The sequence below is a fragment of the Rhyacophila brunnea genome, unplaced genomic scaffold (assembly GCF_057557595.1).
Source record: "Rhyacophila brunnea isolate RB1 unplaced genomic scaffold, BYU_Rbru_1.0 scaffold_17, whole genome shotgun sequence".
Taxonomy (NCBI): Eukaryota; Metazoa; Arthropoda; class Insecta; order Trichoptera; family Rhyacophilidae; genus Rhyacophila; species Rhyacophila brunnea.
The window spans coordinates 33,391,878-33,410,320 of record NW_028232827.1 but is presented as its reverse complement, the minus strand read 5'-3'; the positions used below and the strand labels follow the sequence as shown (position 1 = coordinate 33,410,320).

The 18,443-nt window shown below is 34.3% G+C and overlaps 1 protein-coding gene across 1 annotated transcript in view; it reads left to right on the top strand.

Annotated features, from left to right (window-relative positions):
- The window catches only part of l(2)05287 (WD repeat-containing protein l(2)05287), a 60,219-nt gene extending 42,040 nt beyond the window's left edge, over positions 1–18,179 (top strand). Inside the window, exon 13 of the mRNA XM_085944273.1 lies at positions 16,917–18,179. Within this exon, the coding sequence (XP_085800399.1) occupies positions 16,917–17,186 (270 nt within the window). The 3' untranslated portion in view covers positions 17,187–18,179. The remainder of the gene's footprint in view (positions 1–16,916) is intronic.
- Positions 18,180–18,443: the final 264 nt, after the last annotated feature.

Sequence of the window (18,443 nt, the reverse complement as noted above, 5' to 3'; positions counted from 1 at the left end):
GTTTAAAATGAAAGTCGTCAATATTTTTTTCAATTTCACTCGCAGAGGCATTGCTTGATCACCCTTAAACCTGAGCTATTCAATTCAAACCACAGTGAAATGAAAGTTTCCATTTTTATTTTGCTAATGTATTGGTGAAAAATACTTTAAACTAGGTAATAATTATGTTAATTTCGAACATTACAACAGACCTACAAACTTATCTGAAGAATGGGATGTGGGAGCCACTGTCGAGAACTATCCAATCAAGACTCATAACTGGACAAAATCATTCGAATGATATTTTCAAAATTGTGTCCTATGATAGTTCGTACTATAGTTCCATTTTTGGACATTCTTTAGATAAGTTTGTAAGTCTGTATTTTGAATGAACATTCTTATTTCAAAAAGTATAATGCGTTCGCAACAATTGTTCGCCCCGCACCGAGCACGTTATGAATTTGTTTTTATTTAGGCGCCCGATTTTCACGGTCAACTGATAACGATATTTTCAAAAAAATGTTCCGAGGGAATTCGATTATGTCAAAAGGTGAAAGCACCACGTGTTTATTATCTGCCCTAACATGAAAAATACCATGTAAACACACAAAAAATAATAAATATTATTTACTTACTTATTAGTTAATTGAAAACATGTTTTTTTTTTTTAATAAATAGGTATGATGAAGTAACATCATTTTTCCTTTCTATATCCTTGTTTTGACTTTGATTTTACACCAATTCTGAGAATTGAATGTAATTTTTTGTTATTGTAAACATATTTTATAAAATCGATAGTATTTTGTTTATCTATATAGGTACTCGCTTGCGTAATATATGTAATACGTGTTGTAATCGAGGACAATGCTCGCATTTTCTTTGAAATCTAAATTTTCACGGAATTGTTTGTTTCTTAATATAATATCATATTTATTAGTATAGTGAACATGGTTGCATTTTAGGTGTACGTCAAATAACACAATGGTTTCCAGGATTGGATATACCATAGCGCTAAAGGGGTTGTAGCTGTAGGTTTCCAAATCAGCGAGGGCATTGGACTCCAAAAATAATTTTAACATACAATTAATTCAAAAGAAGAACCTCCCAAATTGAAAAAATGGGTACTGTTCGGTTATCAGGAATACAGCGGAAAACACATTTTGAAAATAGCCGATAAACTGGATTATTTGTTAGGTTATTAACCTAACCAAACCTAACCCAAACTAACAAATAATTCAGTATATTGGGTATTTTCAAAATGTGTTTTCCGCTGTATTCCTGATAACCGAACAGTATTTTTCAGCACACGTATTTTTTAAACAATAAGTATTTCATTTGTATTTACACCAATCTCGCAGAACAATGCGATGTAATATGACGTATATAATCAAATAGTTTTACTAAGTAGGTACCTACATAAATCGCTCTACGAAAATATTGGAAAAAATTCAAATCTGGAGAATCCTTTTACCGCCAAAATGTGTCATAAAAATCACCAATACGTCATCAGATCAAAAGCTAAGGTCACAATCCCATTGCTGTAGTTTGCTGTGAACATGGTTCGCGTTTCCATGAACTCAGAATAATTCGGAACAAGACATCACTGTCATACAATAGACTTAATTAGTGTCACTGAATCATGCAATTTTCGCAGAATTCTCAGACAATTGTTTGCAAGACAGTACAAATGTACCCGTCTTGTTGGAGTTTTACCTATAAATATACATAGCCTAACCATTGTATTATATGATAGTTCTAGTATAATAGTTTAGGCCGCAATTCCGACGTGCAACATTACTCGAAATACATACCAATTTACAATTTTAATAAAATTGGTTTATTTATTAAAATAAATATTCTTTTGACCATGTCCGATCCTCATAAGATCATTATGGATCTCCACAGAGTCGTGTCCGGAAACTTGTACGTATGCAGTTCGCCGTATTACACTTCATCGTCAAATGTATAGGAAATATATGGCCATATATTAAATACCGTCCAACCTCTTTGGGTCGTATAGTACCTACTGACATAGAATTCATGTCTAAATAAAACACGATTCATGTCAGCTATGAAAATTGAATTAATGTTCATATTGAATCCAATAAAATTGGAGACCGGATAGTATACGGTCATCTCTTTCCTATATAAACCTCACGGTGAACTGTCCCACGGTGAAATGTTTTACTTTTCACTTTCCCAACATATTCTGGGACTCTAAACACAAATTGAAAAATAATATGTATTCCAAGAACGTCGATTCGGTGTTGTATATGAAGACCGCGCACATCTACCTGCCGGTATAGGAATGACCAATGCGTAGGTGTTCGTATGCGTTCTGGTATCTTCGCCTCGCAGCCCGAAAAGCATGCAACTTGTCGATTGCGACAGTAGATGTTTTTTTCAAAGTAAAAAGTAGCATTCGACTAATCCGCGGAGCACCATTTAGCAACGTGTGTTTTGTGAATAACGATGACGCCACGTCGACGTATTCGACACGTTGCAGACGAGACGAGTTTTGATGTGAGAGCCGGCTTACATGAAATGCTTATCGAATTGCGTTATAATGTTGGCTATCGGTTTTAGTATATTAATATTATGGTAGGTATCAATTAATTCCTTAATTCCAAACCGACGTCGCGGATCACTCCGTTATTTAGTTTTTATAACGTTCTTAGACTTGCTAATAATTTAATAAACTATTTTTTTATTGAACGAATAATACACAATATTTGAGAATGTAACATTCTATATATTGAACATACATATTTGGAAAAGCACACTGGCGCGAATCCAGCGGATACAGGTTCAAGTCCTGTCGAGTGTGCAACAAATTTTTTTTTTCTAGTCTGTATATGCATGAGATGTTTTCAAATTATGTATATATTGCTATAATAGTTGTAAGATTACTTTCGAATGTACTTACTGGATGGAAAAATATATTTTACTGGAAATGTTTTTGAAATGCTGTATCTATAATATTTGTTTATATATTTTTTTTAATTAGAGAAGGAAAATGCACCGTGCATTGTCGTGGGGTGGTTACAGTGAGGCAAACGTGGCGTGTGGCTAAGCCGCGTGACTTTCCTATTATGCAGTCAGCCGTCATTTTCATTTTCTTGCTTTTTCCAGTAGGTAGTTTGTTTTACGCAGAACAACCTATTCCTAATAATCAAAAAAATTGTTACGCTACTGTAAAATTTCCTTCAAAAAATAAGCGTGAAATATTGTCAACGAATTTTTCTTATATAATCACAATAAATAATCTTTGCCCATTAATTTATACGAAAACTCTTTTACGAAAGAAATTTTTGTCGAATCAGGCCGATTCACAATATTATTCTCAAAAAAACAAAAAAAGCATTCAAACTAAATAGAATTTTCATTGATTAGCACTTTGCCAAATTACTATTTGGACGAATTAAAAAAATATGTTGCATTTAATTAAGATACGACAGTGTTATTGGAAAACAATGGTGTTATAGTGGAACATGTATCCTTAGACCAGGGAACTCAGAAATAACGGGAACTGAAATACTTAACGGGTAAGGAGTAGCAGGAAACCGATCTCGAGTAAGGAAGAATCCGAAATAAACTTAAACACGTATCAAGAATTCGTCATACGTCGAATACTGACAACTGCTCTCGGTTTATGCATTGACGCTCATTTAATATTGGTGTATTACACACTATTGCACGTCTATAATGCGTGGTTCATTTTTATAGGACACTCACACATTCAAAACCCTGCATCACAATGTAGCGTATTGAATATAGCATATCGGAATTCTATGTATTATCTGTTCTGTGCCGTATACTTCTAGTGACAAGAATTAGGCAAGATTTAATGTGATCACGATCACGGAGCAGTGGAGAGGGGTCGAGGTAGGCTGTTGAGATTCTACATAAATAGTGCATACTAAACGTTGCCATTCATGCTTATTTTTTTTCATTGAACTAATAATACAATTTGCAGATGGTGCTGGTTAGTTTTTAAATTGTAATTAAACCCTGTCTAAATCAAACCATTATAGTTCAGGTATGCTATGAGCGATCCAGACAAAAATAGTGCAATGTTGCTACTTATTTTGATTCTAATGGCTTCGGACAAATTGTATTTATTTAAATCACACGTAACCATAATCACTAACAAGGGTCTGGAACCTGGTCGGAAAAAAGATCCAAAATTAAAATTTCTCCTGGAAGTACATATAGGCAACTACCTTTTATAATTTATATTAATTTCCGTTGGCATATAAGGTCGTAAATGTGATTATTTTCGCAATCTGGGTTACCTTATCTGTAATATAAATAAAAGTTACTTATCCTAAATCAAAAATAATCTAAAAGTAGCCGTTACTATTTTTAGACCCGGTTAACAACCCGTCTAATAATATATTAAAATTGTGGTGACATAAAATATTTTATAGGCATTTTTATGTGTCGGAAAAACATTGTTTACTCTTGCAGAATTCTAACTTCTTTACGAAATTAGAATGTCAAAACAAAAGAAAGTTTTAGTATTTTCTCAGACAGATTTTAATTTTGTTAATCTCTGTAGTTACAAAAAATAGTAATATGTCATCCACATTGAAGGTTATGGCCCACCAAACCACATCCGCCCGCACCACACTCGGTCTTAATCGGGCGTATCACAGGACCCTACGTTTGATGTGAAGCATCATTTTTTTCTGACTGGGAATGTCTTAGGAGCAGTTAGCCAAGACAAATGTCGCCATTGACTCAAATGTGCTTTGACTGAATTTACGTGATTTTAAGTTAAGGTACCCATGGGAGAGATGAGCACACTGATGCAATATTAAAAATTGTACTAAGTAACATTTAAAGCTAATACAAAACTGCCGAACATTCTAAGCGAAGAGATCTTCACGTTGGCAGTATGACGCCGTAAATTTTCTAAATGCAATAAAATTGGCCTTTGTGGCGACCAGATCGGACGGTCCGATGTGCCCAACAGCTGGTTGGACCGACTCAAGTAACTCTTCCCTCTCGGACCACATTCTCGGATATTCCCAGAGGATGTGAAAAATTGACTGGTGTGATAGTCAGAAGTCAACATAGTTATCCCCAATCGCCATTTGATATTTTGGTCAAAACATATATGTATGCCTGCTTTTGGTGGAGGCATCCTATTTTTTCTGCCAAGTCAGCTCAGTCTGGTAGCGACTTGTCCTTACGACCGAAGAGTCAGGAGTCTGCGAGTATGCTCGTATATAAATTTATTTATGTAAGAAAACAAACAAAATAGAAATAGGAAAACAAAAATAATTCAAAACATTACTTATTAAAATAGAATTTAAAAAACACAGACTGTCAATCGCGTATGCTTTTGAGACACAAAATTCCCTGATGTTGCAAAAATTGCGCTCATTTTGAGTCGACGTTGGCTTAATTGTGTTAAATGCCCCGATCAATCTCTGAACGTTTTGTGTCCACTTTTTTTCATATATAAAATCGTTGTTAATTTGATAATAAAGAAATCCAGAATAACGGGAAAAGATTCTCTAGATCCGGGATTTCCCGAAATGTTAAAAATTTCAATTCTCGAGATTTGGGATAGAAAATCTCGAAAATTTCTCGAGAATTCCCGAAACCCAACTCTAGTTCGACTCGAAATCGATGGTCAGGTGGTTTGTGGGAGTCGGCGAGTTAACGATTTTGCTCGTGTACTTAAACCGTTTCAATCGTACATTCACATAGGCTAGGGATTGCAGATTATTTCGCGGGCAGTGATCAGCGGTAAATCTAGGTATCTCTACCTGTTTATCTGTGTACTACTCGTCCCTCCGTGTTAGTTTGATGTGGGCGGCAGGTATACTGATAAAGTTCTCAACAGAAAATGGAGCTACCAGCATTTGCAACATTTATCCAACAGTTAGTTGTTTTCATGTTTTGCATCACAACTTTAGTTGAGGAAATGCAGGTTCTATTGTTTGAGTTCTGAAAAGCTATTGAAATCCCTCTGCGATCACTGTTTGAATGGCCATGTCCAGCGCGTTTACCAGATGTAAATAATATTGTAAACGTCCATATAAGAGAGTCGGAAAATGTCAAAATATCAGTTATCGATATGGAAAATATGACGTAACGGAATACTTACTTAAATATTCAGATACTAAATATTAAAAACAAACTTGTAAGTTAGTATTTAATACAAAAACTAAATGTTATTATTTGAGGACAACTTTTTTTGATAAATAAATATTTCATAATAAATGGTCATCGGTGGCGAAGGGTGGAGAATGCTTTGGAGATTCAACATAAATATTACAAACCAAACTTTGTCAATCATCCTCATTTGTTTTCATTGAACTAAGAATACAAATTTCTGATAGTATTGGTTCGTTTTTTAAATTTTATTTAATTAACCCCTGCTAAACCAAACCATAATATATATTAAATTAAAAATATTCTTCCATATATTATGGTTTGGTTGATCAGGGTTTAATCGAATTTTAAAAACCATCTCCAAATAATTATATTTTTAGTTAAGTGGAGAAAAATAGTATGACTGTCAAAGTGTGCATTATTTTTGTCGGACCTCGCTACAATTATGGTTTGGTTAGGCAGGTTTTAATTTAATTTAAAAAAAGACTAACCAATAACATCTCCAATTATTAGTATTCTTAGTTTAATGAAAACAAAGAAGTATTACTGACAAAGTTTAGTGTGCATTATTTATGTCGAATCTACACAGCCTTCCTCCACCCTTCGCCACTGAATCGGTCATAGTCTTAGAATTATCTCATAGATAAAATCTATAAGGGATCTTCTAGTTAAAATGGCCGTTTTAGAAGCCATGGGCATGTGTTCGTTTATCAGTATGCTCCTACCAAAAATCCATGTTCAAATATTAGGTTAAATTTAATATAATAATATTATTAATGCTCTCAGATAATTAAGCTGATCGAAGTGCAATTGTAACAAATTAATACTATCCGTCGTTCCGGTCCGGTAGAGTCGCAAACATTCCGAGCACTGAGAAACTATTATTAATCTTATATTATAATTTTGATATTTTAACTGTATCGTAGGTATTGTTTTTTTTTTAATATTTAGATAATGTGCCCAATTAAGATTTTTGTAATAACAATTATGTTTTAATTAATTTTGATTATCAAACGATAATAATTGGAAAATGTTTTGGTCATTCGCGATAACTTTCTTTAATTACCTTGACGAAGTTCACTTATTTGCTGTGGTTAACCAAATCTTTACAAAATTCAATACTATAAGGTTAACTATTAAAAACTTGGTTATGTTTTTTTAATTACCTTGATTAGAAGATCTTAATTGGGCATAAATACATACCTAATTATTTATATACTTAGATCAAGCTAAAGATTCAAACAATAAATATATAATAAGTAAATCTTTACATATTTAATTAATATAATCACGTTATTTTTAGTACCTACCTATTATTTACCGATGTTTGGACGTGATACTAAGAAATAAAAAATGACAAACACTTAATTATTATTTTATTTATTAGTTATAATATTATTTTAATTGGTACTATTTAGCAGCGGCGAAGGTGGAGGTAGGCTGTTAAGATCCGACATAAATAGTGTACATTAAACTTTGTTAGTCATACGTTTTTGTTTTTATTGAACTAATGCTACAATTTACAGATGGTGTTGGTTTGTTTTTAACAATCAATTAAGCCCTGCTTAAACCAAATCATAATACGAGGTTGTCCAAAAATTAAAGACCTTTATTACTTATTTAAAAAATCAGAAAATTTTATTTTTTACAAAAAAGCATACGAAATTTTAGATACATATTATCTCAACTGTTTTTGACGTAGTCCCCGTTACGATCGATGCACTTGGTGAGCCGTGGTACTAGGTTCTCGATTCCCTAGCTAGTAGAACTCCGGCCCCGCCGACCTTAAAATTGTTCTCATCTCTTCCTCCACGTCCTCGTCGGTCATTTTCCGGCCAAATGTTGCTTCGCGTGAAGAAAAAGAAGAAAATAACTCAGCGCCAGGTCGGGGTTATGAGCAGGATGACGGAGGACATCCCATTTGAATGAGTCCAAAAGCTTACGATTTTGTTTGTGAGCTTCCGTCAGCATTTTGGGCACCCAATGAGCACACCTTTGCATACCCCAATTTTCCCCTCAAAGTCGTTTGTATGGTAGACTTACTGACGTCTGCAATCAAAATTGCGAGCTCACGGACTGTTAGACGGCGATCGTCACGAACTTTATCATTGATTTTCTTCAACAAAACGTCACCAGTTGAGGGCCTCCTTCCTCTCCCCTCAATGTCCCCAAAAATGAATAAAGGTCTTTAATTCTTGGACAATCTTCGTAGTTTAGGTATATTTTGGAGAGACACTCGAGAATTGTACCTTCTTACAACTACACCCAACAGGTAACGCACTTCCCACTATTTTTGTGTTCAAATAAGATGGTTAGGGTTCGGTTAATGCTAAAAAGAAAGCAAAGTATTTGTCTTGAGAGTATGTGGCATTTTTCTTTCTGTCTGCACGTATTTCGCTTCTCCTTAAACGCTTTCGACAAATTGCAACGTAAACGCAACAGACATGGTGTGTTTTCGAGAGGCGTTATAGTAATTGGTTGCATCTAACTAGGACGCACTGGACGATTGCATCAGACTATACTGCGATTAGAAAGAATCTTTAGCATAAATAATCCAAAAAACGAATTAATATACCTATTCTTTCTAAAACTCTATATATCTTGCTATCTACCTAGATGTCAATCTTTTGAATTGCTTGCTTCTAAATATCTTTTCCTGTACCAATGCACACACTCAAAAGTGTCAAATTAAATATAAATTAATGCATTCTGCTTTGGAAGTCTTCAGATTCTTGCGATAAGACTATTATCTATCATTAGCAAAACTCAGGCACTCAGATTCCTTAGTCATCACGGCTAAGTTACCTGAATAAGTCCTGAATGGTAGCTGTAAATAATTTGGACAAGATTGTATCTACTTGCCGGGTGCCTTTTCGTGTGTTTGTGGCTCTACATCCCGTGGTGGGTTTGGCTTCTCAAGAATCGTTTTCCATTCCAAATTTCTTCTCCGGTGTGTAACAATTCATTGCATGATACTTCAGTCGTGCGATCTTGATGACATGGACAATTTATTGGGTTCCCCAAATTCCTCGTGTTTTTCGTGGTAAATAGATATACCTAATATATGATAATAATATGTAAGTACCTAAATAATATACTGTATCGTATTCAATGGCGTTAATATGGACGAAACATCTGGAAAAAAAATGACACTCACTTTTTTGTCGGGTCTGTCGAATGGCATAATCTGTTCTAACGCCATTACAATAAAGGTGATATTGCTATAAATTCCCAATGGTTTTTGTCGGGTCTGCCGAATGGTTCGGTTCGAACGAGTTCGCTCAAATGAACATTGGCACTAGAAACACTGTTCTAACGCCATAACAATAAAGGTGATATTGCTATAAATTCCCGATGCGTGATATCGCATAATGGAAATTGCGTGACGTCTACCTATACATGTGCGAATGTCGCTATGCGCGAATTTAATTGCTAGCTACTGCATTGAGTGCGTTGTCCATTAATAATGTCATTGATCGTATTGCGATGACGCTCATAATTCAATGCATAAGAAAATGGCTTCTCAGATCAGGGGTTCCGGCTTTGATTCCTGGTGACGTCACAATATTATTATAAATATGTGACTTTCTAAGTCAGGATGTTTCTGTGATGTGTTTGGCTATTGTGGGTCGTTGTAATGATTTTAAAAAGCGTATCGACTTTATTATCTTTCATAACAATTGAATAAAGTGGTTCCATGAATAAACAGAACATAAAGAAACAGAACACAAATAAAGAGAACTATTACATTTCAGGAAAAATATAACATTTAATATTGAAATTGTCGTAAGTATATCTATACGTTGTATAGATTTTTAATAACACAGATTTTCAATACGTCGTATAAAATCAAATTATATAATTTCTGCATTTCTAATCACTGGAAAGCCTCAATTAAACGTCTCAACTCGTTGCCGGCAAGCTATGTATACCTACCTATATCGTCTTCATCAATACAATATGTTCAAAATGATTGGATGACTAGGTAGGTACAACGAAATAATTAGTTTAATAATTCTGTGGAGTTAGTTAGAGATAAGTTGAGGTTTTTACGCCGAATTGTCAACATGCAGAAATTATATATATTTATTTTATAAACTTAAGTATTATACGCATTTAATTAATAAATAGATACGACAATAATGGATGTTTTAATTTTCCCTGACTGTTCTGTTTTTTCATGTTCTGTTTTGTCCGGTTACCGACTTCACCAAGAAGCTCAGAGTTCATTAATCAGTTACTTATTAAATACTTTCTAGGTGTGCTACTAGATTTCTCAAACACCAAGTAAGCCTGACCAATCGGTCGGATCGGTGATTAAACTCACTCACTCGACCTATTATTTACAATAATATTATTATTTAATGTTCACCGCTTAAAATGGCCAGAAAATAAATTTAGCTGAGACAAAAATGCTGAACCTATTTCGGAACTCTAATCTGTTCTAGAGGAGGACATAAAGAGTAACATGGTAATTCTGTACAGATCCACATCGGTGGAGAATTGTGATAATCGCCACGTAGGCTGACAACGCAACGAGGCTGATGTACCTACATGTTTGTGTTTGTATTTACCATTTAAACGGTGTTACGCCGAAAAATAGCACCATACAAACAGCTCATTACTGTAATGAGACTTTCACAGTTGTTGTTTTTTTATCGTAATACATTTTTAGGTTTCCACCGCGTGTACTTCTTCCTTCTTTTCTTGACGTTTCGGGCTCGCTGATAGATATGTGGTATGAATGCAATGTTGATAATGGCCTCTGCAACGAGCCCGAAATGTCGAGGAAACAAGGAAGAAGTATACGCGGTGGAAACCCAAAAATCTATTGCGAGCTCATTATTGATTTAATTAAAATGTTACAAAATATAACTATAGTAAGTAATAAATACTTCTTCTTCCACGGCGCTACATCCCGGAGTGGGATTTGGCCTCCTCCACAACCGCTCTCCACTCACTCCGGTCTCTCGCCACACTTCTCCAGTTACCGGGTCTTCCTATTATGAAGCCAGGCCACTTCTACGGCGTCAGCCCATCTCCTTCTTGGACGGCCTCTGGGTATCTTCCGTTGGGGTAGCCACTTCGTCATGATCGTTGGCGCTCTAACTTCAGGCATTCTCTCCAGATGTCCCGCCCATCGTAGTCTTTGGGACTTATAGTATCTTATGATTGTTTGCTGTTCAATCAGCTCTTCCAACTCGTGGTTCATTTTTATTCTGTAGTTCCCATTTTCCAATGTGGGTCCAAAGATTTTGCGGAGTAAGTAATACATACATAACAATCAATTCATCGGAAAATTTATTTTATGATAATCCGTTCAGAATGAAAACCAACAGCCTTTTATAGCTTTTCCAGCAAAATTGTTTTAAACTGACATTTAAAAATACGTTCGGAATCAGTCAAGAGCTTCTTTAAAAAACTTTATGCCTTTTTAATACTCCAATAATTGCAGTTGGCAGGTTTCGTTTTCCGTTTATTATTTTTGCCCAGTAACAATTTCTGGAATTCTCGAGAAATGAGAGTTCTCGAAATTTCGGAAAAATTAATTCTAGAGAATTCTTGAGACGAGATATCTCGATCACGACCTCGATTTCAAACTTTCGAGTATTCCGTATTAATCACTAATTAATGTTTACTGTTATGCCTTAGTTATTGAATTTCGGCTGCAGGGTGCTAGGTATATTAATTTAATACTGTACCTACACATCTATGATCTATGTGTAGGTATATTTAACTGATTTTCGCAGAAACTCCATCCAATAATTGGGGCTGAACTGTTGAGTATTTTGACCCGTCGGCCTCCTTGTTTTTTCACACACACATTCAGGATGTTAGTCACGGAGATTTCCAGTGGCGTAACTAATGCCACTTATACTGCCTTACTGCCATGTCAACCGTAAAGCATTTAGATCGCCCTTGTAGCGATGATGCGGCTTGAGGGTCGCTCGAATTAACATCATAATTCATAATACATACGTTGAATATTGCATACCCACTACAATTTAAATACCACGATTGATGATTCTAAAACAGTTTTTAAAAAATCGTACTGATTGAGATATTTCAATATTTACGTTCCTAAAACTACAACTTGTTTTAGGTATTTTTTTAATCAACAATCGTCAGTATAATGGAAGTTCTAGGCATCCAAAGGGTTACGGAACTTCTGTCCAACACCTCCCACAAATCCAACGCGCTCATAATCGGGCTAATAACCCTTGTGATGCTTTGTTCCTTATTATCGTGTCGCCGATCTTTCATAATTTAATGTTCTCTTACTGCATCCGTATCATTCGATTCTCCAGAAAAGGGAGAATCAAATTTAACCTGATGGCTAAATTGAGTAAATCGATTTTAGAATTAATTTTTCCATTGTAAACTCTACATAACTGAACCGGAACTGAATAAAATCCGGAAAAACGGTTATTTTTTCCGGTTCGGTACATGTTCAAACACACACGTAAACATGATCGTACTCCACACTTCAGTTGTCGTAGGCGCAACACGTCTTGGGTCTTGGCCCTTGGAGTCTTGGGTCACTCTAAATCAATGATACTAAACCTTTTTTTTCTTCGGGCCACATACATATATTTGTAAAATAACGCGGGCCGCATCACTACTGGTGTGACGAAAAAAATCATGAAACCCCCCCTTATTTACAAAACAATTTTGAGATTTTAAAAATTATGCGTGTTTTTTAAATTAATCGTGTGCAATACCAACATTCTTATAAAATCCTCTTCGGGTGTCACTATCTGTGCGTCAAAGTCGAAACGAATCTCAAGATATACGAAATTCCTGATAATAAATGTGTTTCGGGCCGCTCATAAAAGCTTAAAGGGCCGCAGGTTGAGTATCGCTGCTCTAAATCAATGTTTTACATTATTTACATTACCATGGACCACAAAAAAATCAAAAAATGTTTTTCGGACCATCAACATTCGAATAAAATAATAAATATTTATATTTACACTATTTTTGAAACTATTGTCGAAATATAATACAACCCCACTTCAAATGTTAGGTTTCTAGGTTTCATGAAACGATTTATAACTATATAACATAGTCATTCATCCCGGAAATGACTTGTTCATTCATTGTGAACCCTTGTAAATTCTGTAATTCTGTAAAATAATATAGGTCTTGTTTTCAAATGACCTCCTAATACTATTCCATAAAACCTTATTATGAATCCTTTGGGATAAATTAAGAACTATTTCTTTTGCGTTTCACGGCCACGGCGTAATAACTACGTGTTGACTGCGGGATTTGATCTCAAAAAAAAAATATTTCGTAATCGCATATGAGAGCTTTTTTCAACGCTTTTGAGACGCCAATTTAATATTTTCAATTCGTAATCTTTATTGTTAGATTTTCTGATTATAGCCGATCTCAACTCTGTGCGTATGTTTATGATAAAGGAAGAGCAGTTTAAATTGTGATGTCGCATGAAGAAGATAGTCACCGATACATTTTTGTTAAATACTACCCTATTATATTTCACTTGTGATTCCCAATTTTGAATCTCGTTAGCTGGGTGAAATACACATAGTTTTTTTAATGGAAGTTTGTTATGTTCTTCCTTTTCTCCGACAACAATACACACTTAGGGCCAAATGCATAGTCATACTTGCGTCACCTTAATTAAGCAATGTTCAACATTACGTTGCCGATTTGTAGAGAGTGAGAAAAATAAGTTTATTACTATTATTAGAATGCCTTAGTTAAGAAACACAGCAGAACGGATTAAAAATATAGAATTGCGAAAGCCAGTCATAACATGAAGGGCAAGACATTAAACGCAAGAAATACAAACCCCCCCTAAATTGTCTTCAAATATCGCGTTTTACGTGATAAACTTTAATTAATACCTACATATTATGACGTTTGATACAGACGTACATTTTTAAAATAATAACTTCCTTAACACATGTTTAAGTTTATCCCATATTTATTCATACTCTAGAATCGTACTTATTTACTTACAACCACAACCAGAAGGTAACACACTTCCCATTATGTTTGTGTTCACTTGTTAAGGCTAACTTAACGTCGACATCTTTTCATTCGGCCACTATCATTTTACTGTTAAAATTATTAACAAGTATACAAACCCTTTCACCATTTTTTCGTTTACAAGGACTACACGTTTATTTATTGTTAAATTTGAACTCCCCTTTTTTGGATGCATTTCATTGACTACTTAGGCAATTTTGTGCATTTGGCAACACGTCTTGTCTCATCATTACTAACACACATTGGTTATTTACTGCTGGTGTAAAGTCTCCTATATAATAATAATTACAATAGGTATACGTTAATAGAACTACCTCTAGAACAGTTGAGATTAGGCATCAAAATTAATAGAGCATCATTTTAGTATTTGCACCTTATTGTGTGTAATTATTAGTCAGTATTGCCAACCAGTACTGTAATAGTACATATTAATTGAAGCCTAAAATGAACATGGGTTTTTGCCCAATTCCAATTTTAAAAACATTATTTTGAAGTCAATGAGAGTTGAATAAAACAAATGACAATAGTTGTCATTTGCATTATGCATTGAAAAATAGTTTGAATTTTATGTGCACATTATAATATATTGTAAGCATGAAAAAAAAATATTGGGTGGTTTTAGGAGACATTCTGACCATTTGAATGACTTCATTAATTATTGAGGAAATAATACATTTACACACACAAGATATTTTCCTTGGCAGATAGATGATGATGGGATTAGATATACTTGTGTTTTAATTCATGTGAAATGAACTCCATACTTTTACTGTGTAAATTATTATAATTGTGATTAAATAGCGTAAACACAACTAATATCAATAAGTGGTAGCCATTGCTCGAGTTAGGCTTTCGGAAATGCCAACTTAGCAATGTTAAAATCTTTGCAGTTTTCCAACTTATTCTTCAAAATATGTTATAATAGAAATAGTGCATAATAAGACTCTTTAATATATTTCAATTCAATCTCCTGTTTTACACATAATTTTGGGATATTATTGATTATGCATAAAAAAGAGCAAATGTCTTCTTTTTTTTTACCATGTCCGATCCTAATATGATCATATAGGCCTCCACAGAGTGGAGGTTTGTATTAACAGATTTTTGTTTTTACTAGAAATGGATGTTAGCCACTTGCCCAACGTATTAGGCCTATTCTCTGACTCAAACACAAATTGAAAAACAATATGTGTATTTGCCAGACCGAGAATTCAAACTTGAGACCCACGACGTTATAGGCCGAAGCCTGGGCCATCGTGGGGCCGTGACTGAAATGACTTTTAAGCAACAAGTATTTTTGAAAGCTGCACAGTAGTTAAATGCTTAACCGTTGCGACTAACCATGTCATAATGAATTATAAGTAAATTGTAAATTCCAATGGAAAGTCTACCAAATATAGTATATAATTACGTACTTAACGAAAGAATAATTCGTTAAAGTTCTATAAACCATGAACATTTATAAACTATTCTTATATTGTATTAAAATATTTTAAGTGGTCATGCAATGTTTATTTCTAAATCGAAAAAAAGGTTGTAGCATCATTATGACATATACATTTTTTTTACAGATTAACCATGAGCATAAGCAATGTTTTACAATCGGTTATGCATGTTCAAGTTTGGCTTGTTATAGCTTTTTAACGATAAAAGATACCAAAAAATTTATGACATTTTATGTTTATGTATTCATTGTAAACAAAAAAGTCTACCACAATGATTGATTTTTTTATCAATGGCTTGAGTGGACTCCATCTTGAATTCAAGTAAAACACCCCGTTATGCATTATAATAAATGTATTTCATGTAATTATTTAATTTCCTCATTCAAAATCCCACAGGATAACAAAATGCCCCAAGACTAATATGGGCAAGGCCTCAAATAAAATTATTCATAGGACATAACAAAGCCCTACTCAAAATTAGTTGGTAATGTTGTAATCTAAGTGTTTTGTTTATTGCAGTTTCCCTCTGTTGACACCATTTTCTTATTGTTTAATGTTGAAAAGTAGGTTTCTTCCTTTTTAGACATAATTTAGATTACATCTTGCAAGACCGAGATAGTAATTATGATGAGTTTTCATTCAAACATTTTGCCCTGGTCTTGTTTAACGTGTAAGTTAAATCATTTGAATGTTAATAATAACTGTCAGTCTATCTTTAAATTGAAATGTAACCCTGGATCTCTTTGACTGTGAAAAGAAAAATATGAATTGCACGTAACTGATTACTACATAACATTGTTTATAAATATCAGTGCTACTCAACCAGTACCTCAGATTAATGGTATATAGAGAGGGCCTATTTTTAAGCAAAATGAAGCCGCGTTTCTAGCGTATAACGAACAGTAGAACAACGATTTTATTATTATCAACATAATGTTATACCATCGTATTGCTTCTCAGTACGACCACCAAATTTAAGCGCAACATAGTAGTTAACCATATTTATGTTCTATTAAAAATTAACTTTGTATTTAACACATAAACAATAAATTTCAGCAACACGTGCTCGCAGTTTTTAAATGCATGTAATCAGCCGAAGGAATTCTATCTTACTCTAACGCATAGAGCGGAGATATAAGCGTGCCGAATGCTTACTCACTCGCACTTATGGTTCATTTTTGTTCAGGTCTTGACCAGTATTCTACAGCACAGTCGAGTACCGTGAACTAATAACGCTATTGTATTGATAAACAGTAACACTTAAAAGTCCAAACAGACTGATTTAATTGTTTAAGTACCTAATCTCTTTTGGCTTAGCACCCTCAATATATATTTTTTTTTCAGTTGCTGTTATCCACACCGTCACACGCGCAGCCAAGTCTCAAAGCCGTGTGCAGCGCAGTTCTTAGAGCACTTTCCGGATCCGGTCGGCCGTCCTTCAAAGTTCACACAAAAGAAGAAAAGACCCACACCCTCGATGAAGACTCACAAAATATTATCACTGCCAACGGAAACATTAAAATTAGCAAAAGTGAACCTGTTGTCAGTGTTAAAAAACTTCAGAGAGAATCTATAGACTGGGCGAGTGTTTTGCTCGGGGATGGCGAAACGTGAATTTAAATGACATTAAAAATGTGTGACAATTATAAATGTAAGTGAGAATGGTATGTTGAATATTTTGACAGTTATGAATGACAATAAACAAAATTGAATTATTTCTGGTGGTTATTAATTGTGTTAGTATCACAATTCCATTTTACATATTGATAATATGTGTCATATTGAGGTTTCCTGGTCAATACGCTTTTATTCCATGAGATTGCAATATTAAATTTGTTATGTGTGATTTTTGAATGTGTCGAAACAATTACAAAAGGAGGGTTTGAAAAAAGAAACAAAATTGCATCAAATCCTTTTGAACAGTGTTGCTAACTCTAGAAATAATTGTCACAGACACAATGTCAATGTTGTTTCACCAATAATAGAAAATGACAGCAATTTTCAGTTTGCCGAGTATCTGATTGCAAAATCACACAACATAGCAGCTAATACATCACTGAATAAAATCCATTAGAACAGCTTGAAATTAATATCCAAGAATAAATTCAAAAATAATAAAACCATAATTGATGAGAAACTCATAATAATTCATGTATTACCTTATTAAAATTAGCGTGAAATTCCTGATTTTTTAACAATTTACCAATATCTGAAGACATGGAAACTTTCATTTGTTAGCAATAACATATTATTTAATATCCTCTTTTAAAGTAAACTTAATGTTAAGATGGTTCCATTTTGTTTTTATTATTATAGCGCCTGTACACATGCATGGAATTACTGTCGGCAATTGTGCTTATTTTAAACTATCATGACAACTGTTTACACGTAAAAGTGCTGACTATCGCTCCAATCTCATTCTTCAAGAGTAAGCGTGACCCGAGGTTGTCATTTTATACTACTATCCGACAGGTCGTATTGAAAATCAGAGCTCAAAATGAGTAGTTCGTTTTTCTACCGGCATATTCGCCCCTATTGCTCTACTGCGCAGGCGCAGATCGAAAATAATCTTACTTGCGCGCATTGAAACATCACAATTTGGAATCTTCCAATCTTGTTTGATTTATGCACGCAATCTTGCCAACTGCAGGATAATACGTGCTTCCCCATACATTTTCTTACTGTGCACAGTACATCCATGCATGTGTAAACGGGGTATAAAGGTTGGTATTATTTCTGACCTGCTGGAGTAATTAATAGGAATGAATATTGGTGGCCGCGCGGCTTAAGCGTTGGACTATAACGCCGTGGGTCCCAGGTTCGAATCCTGGGTCTGGCAAGTACACATATTGTTTTCCAATTTGTGGGTAC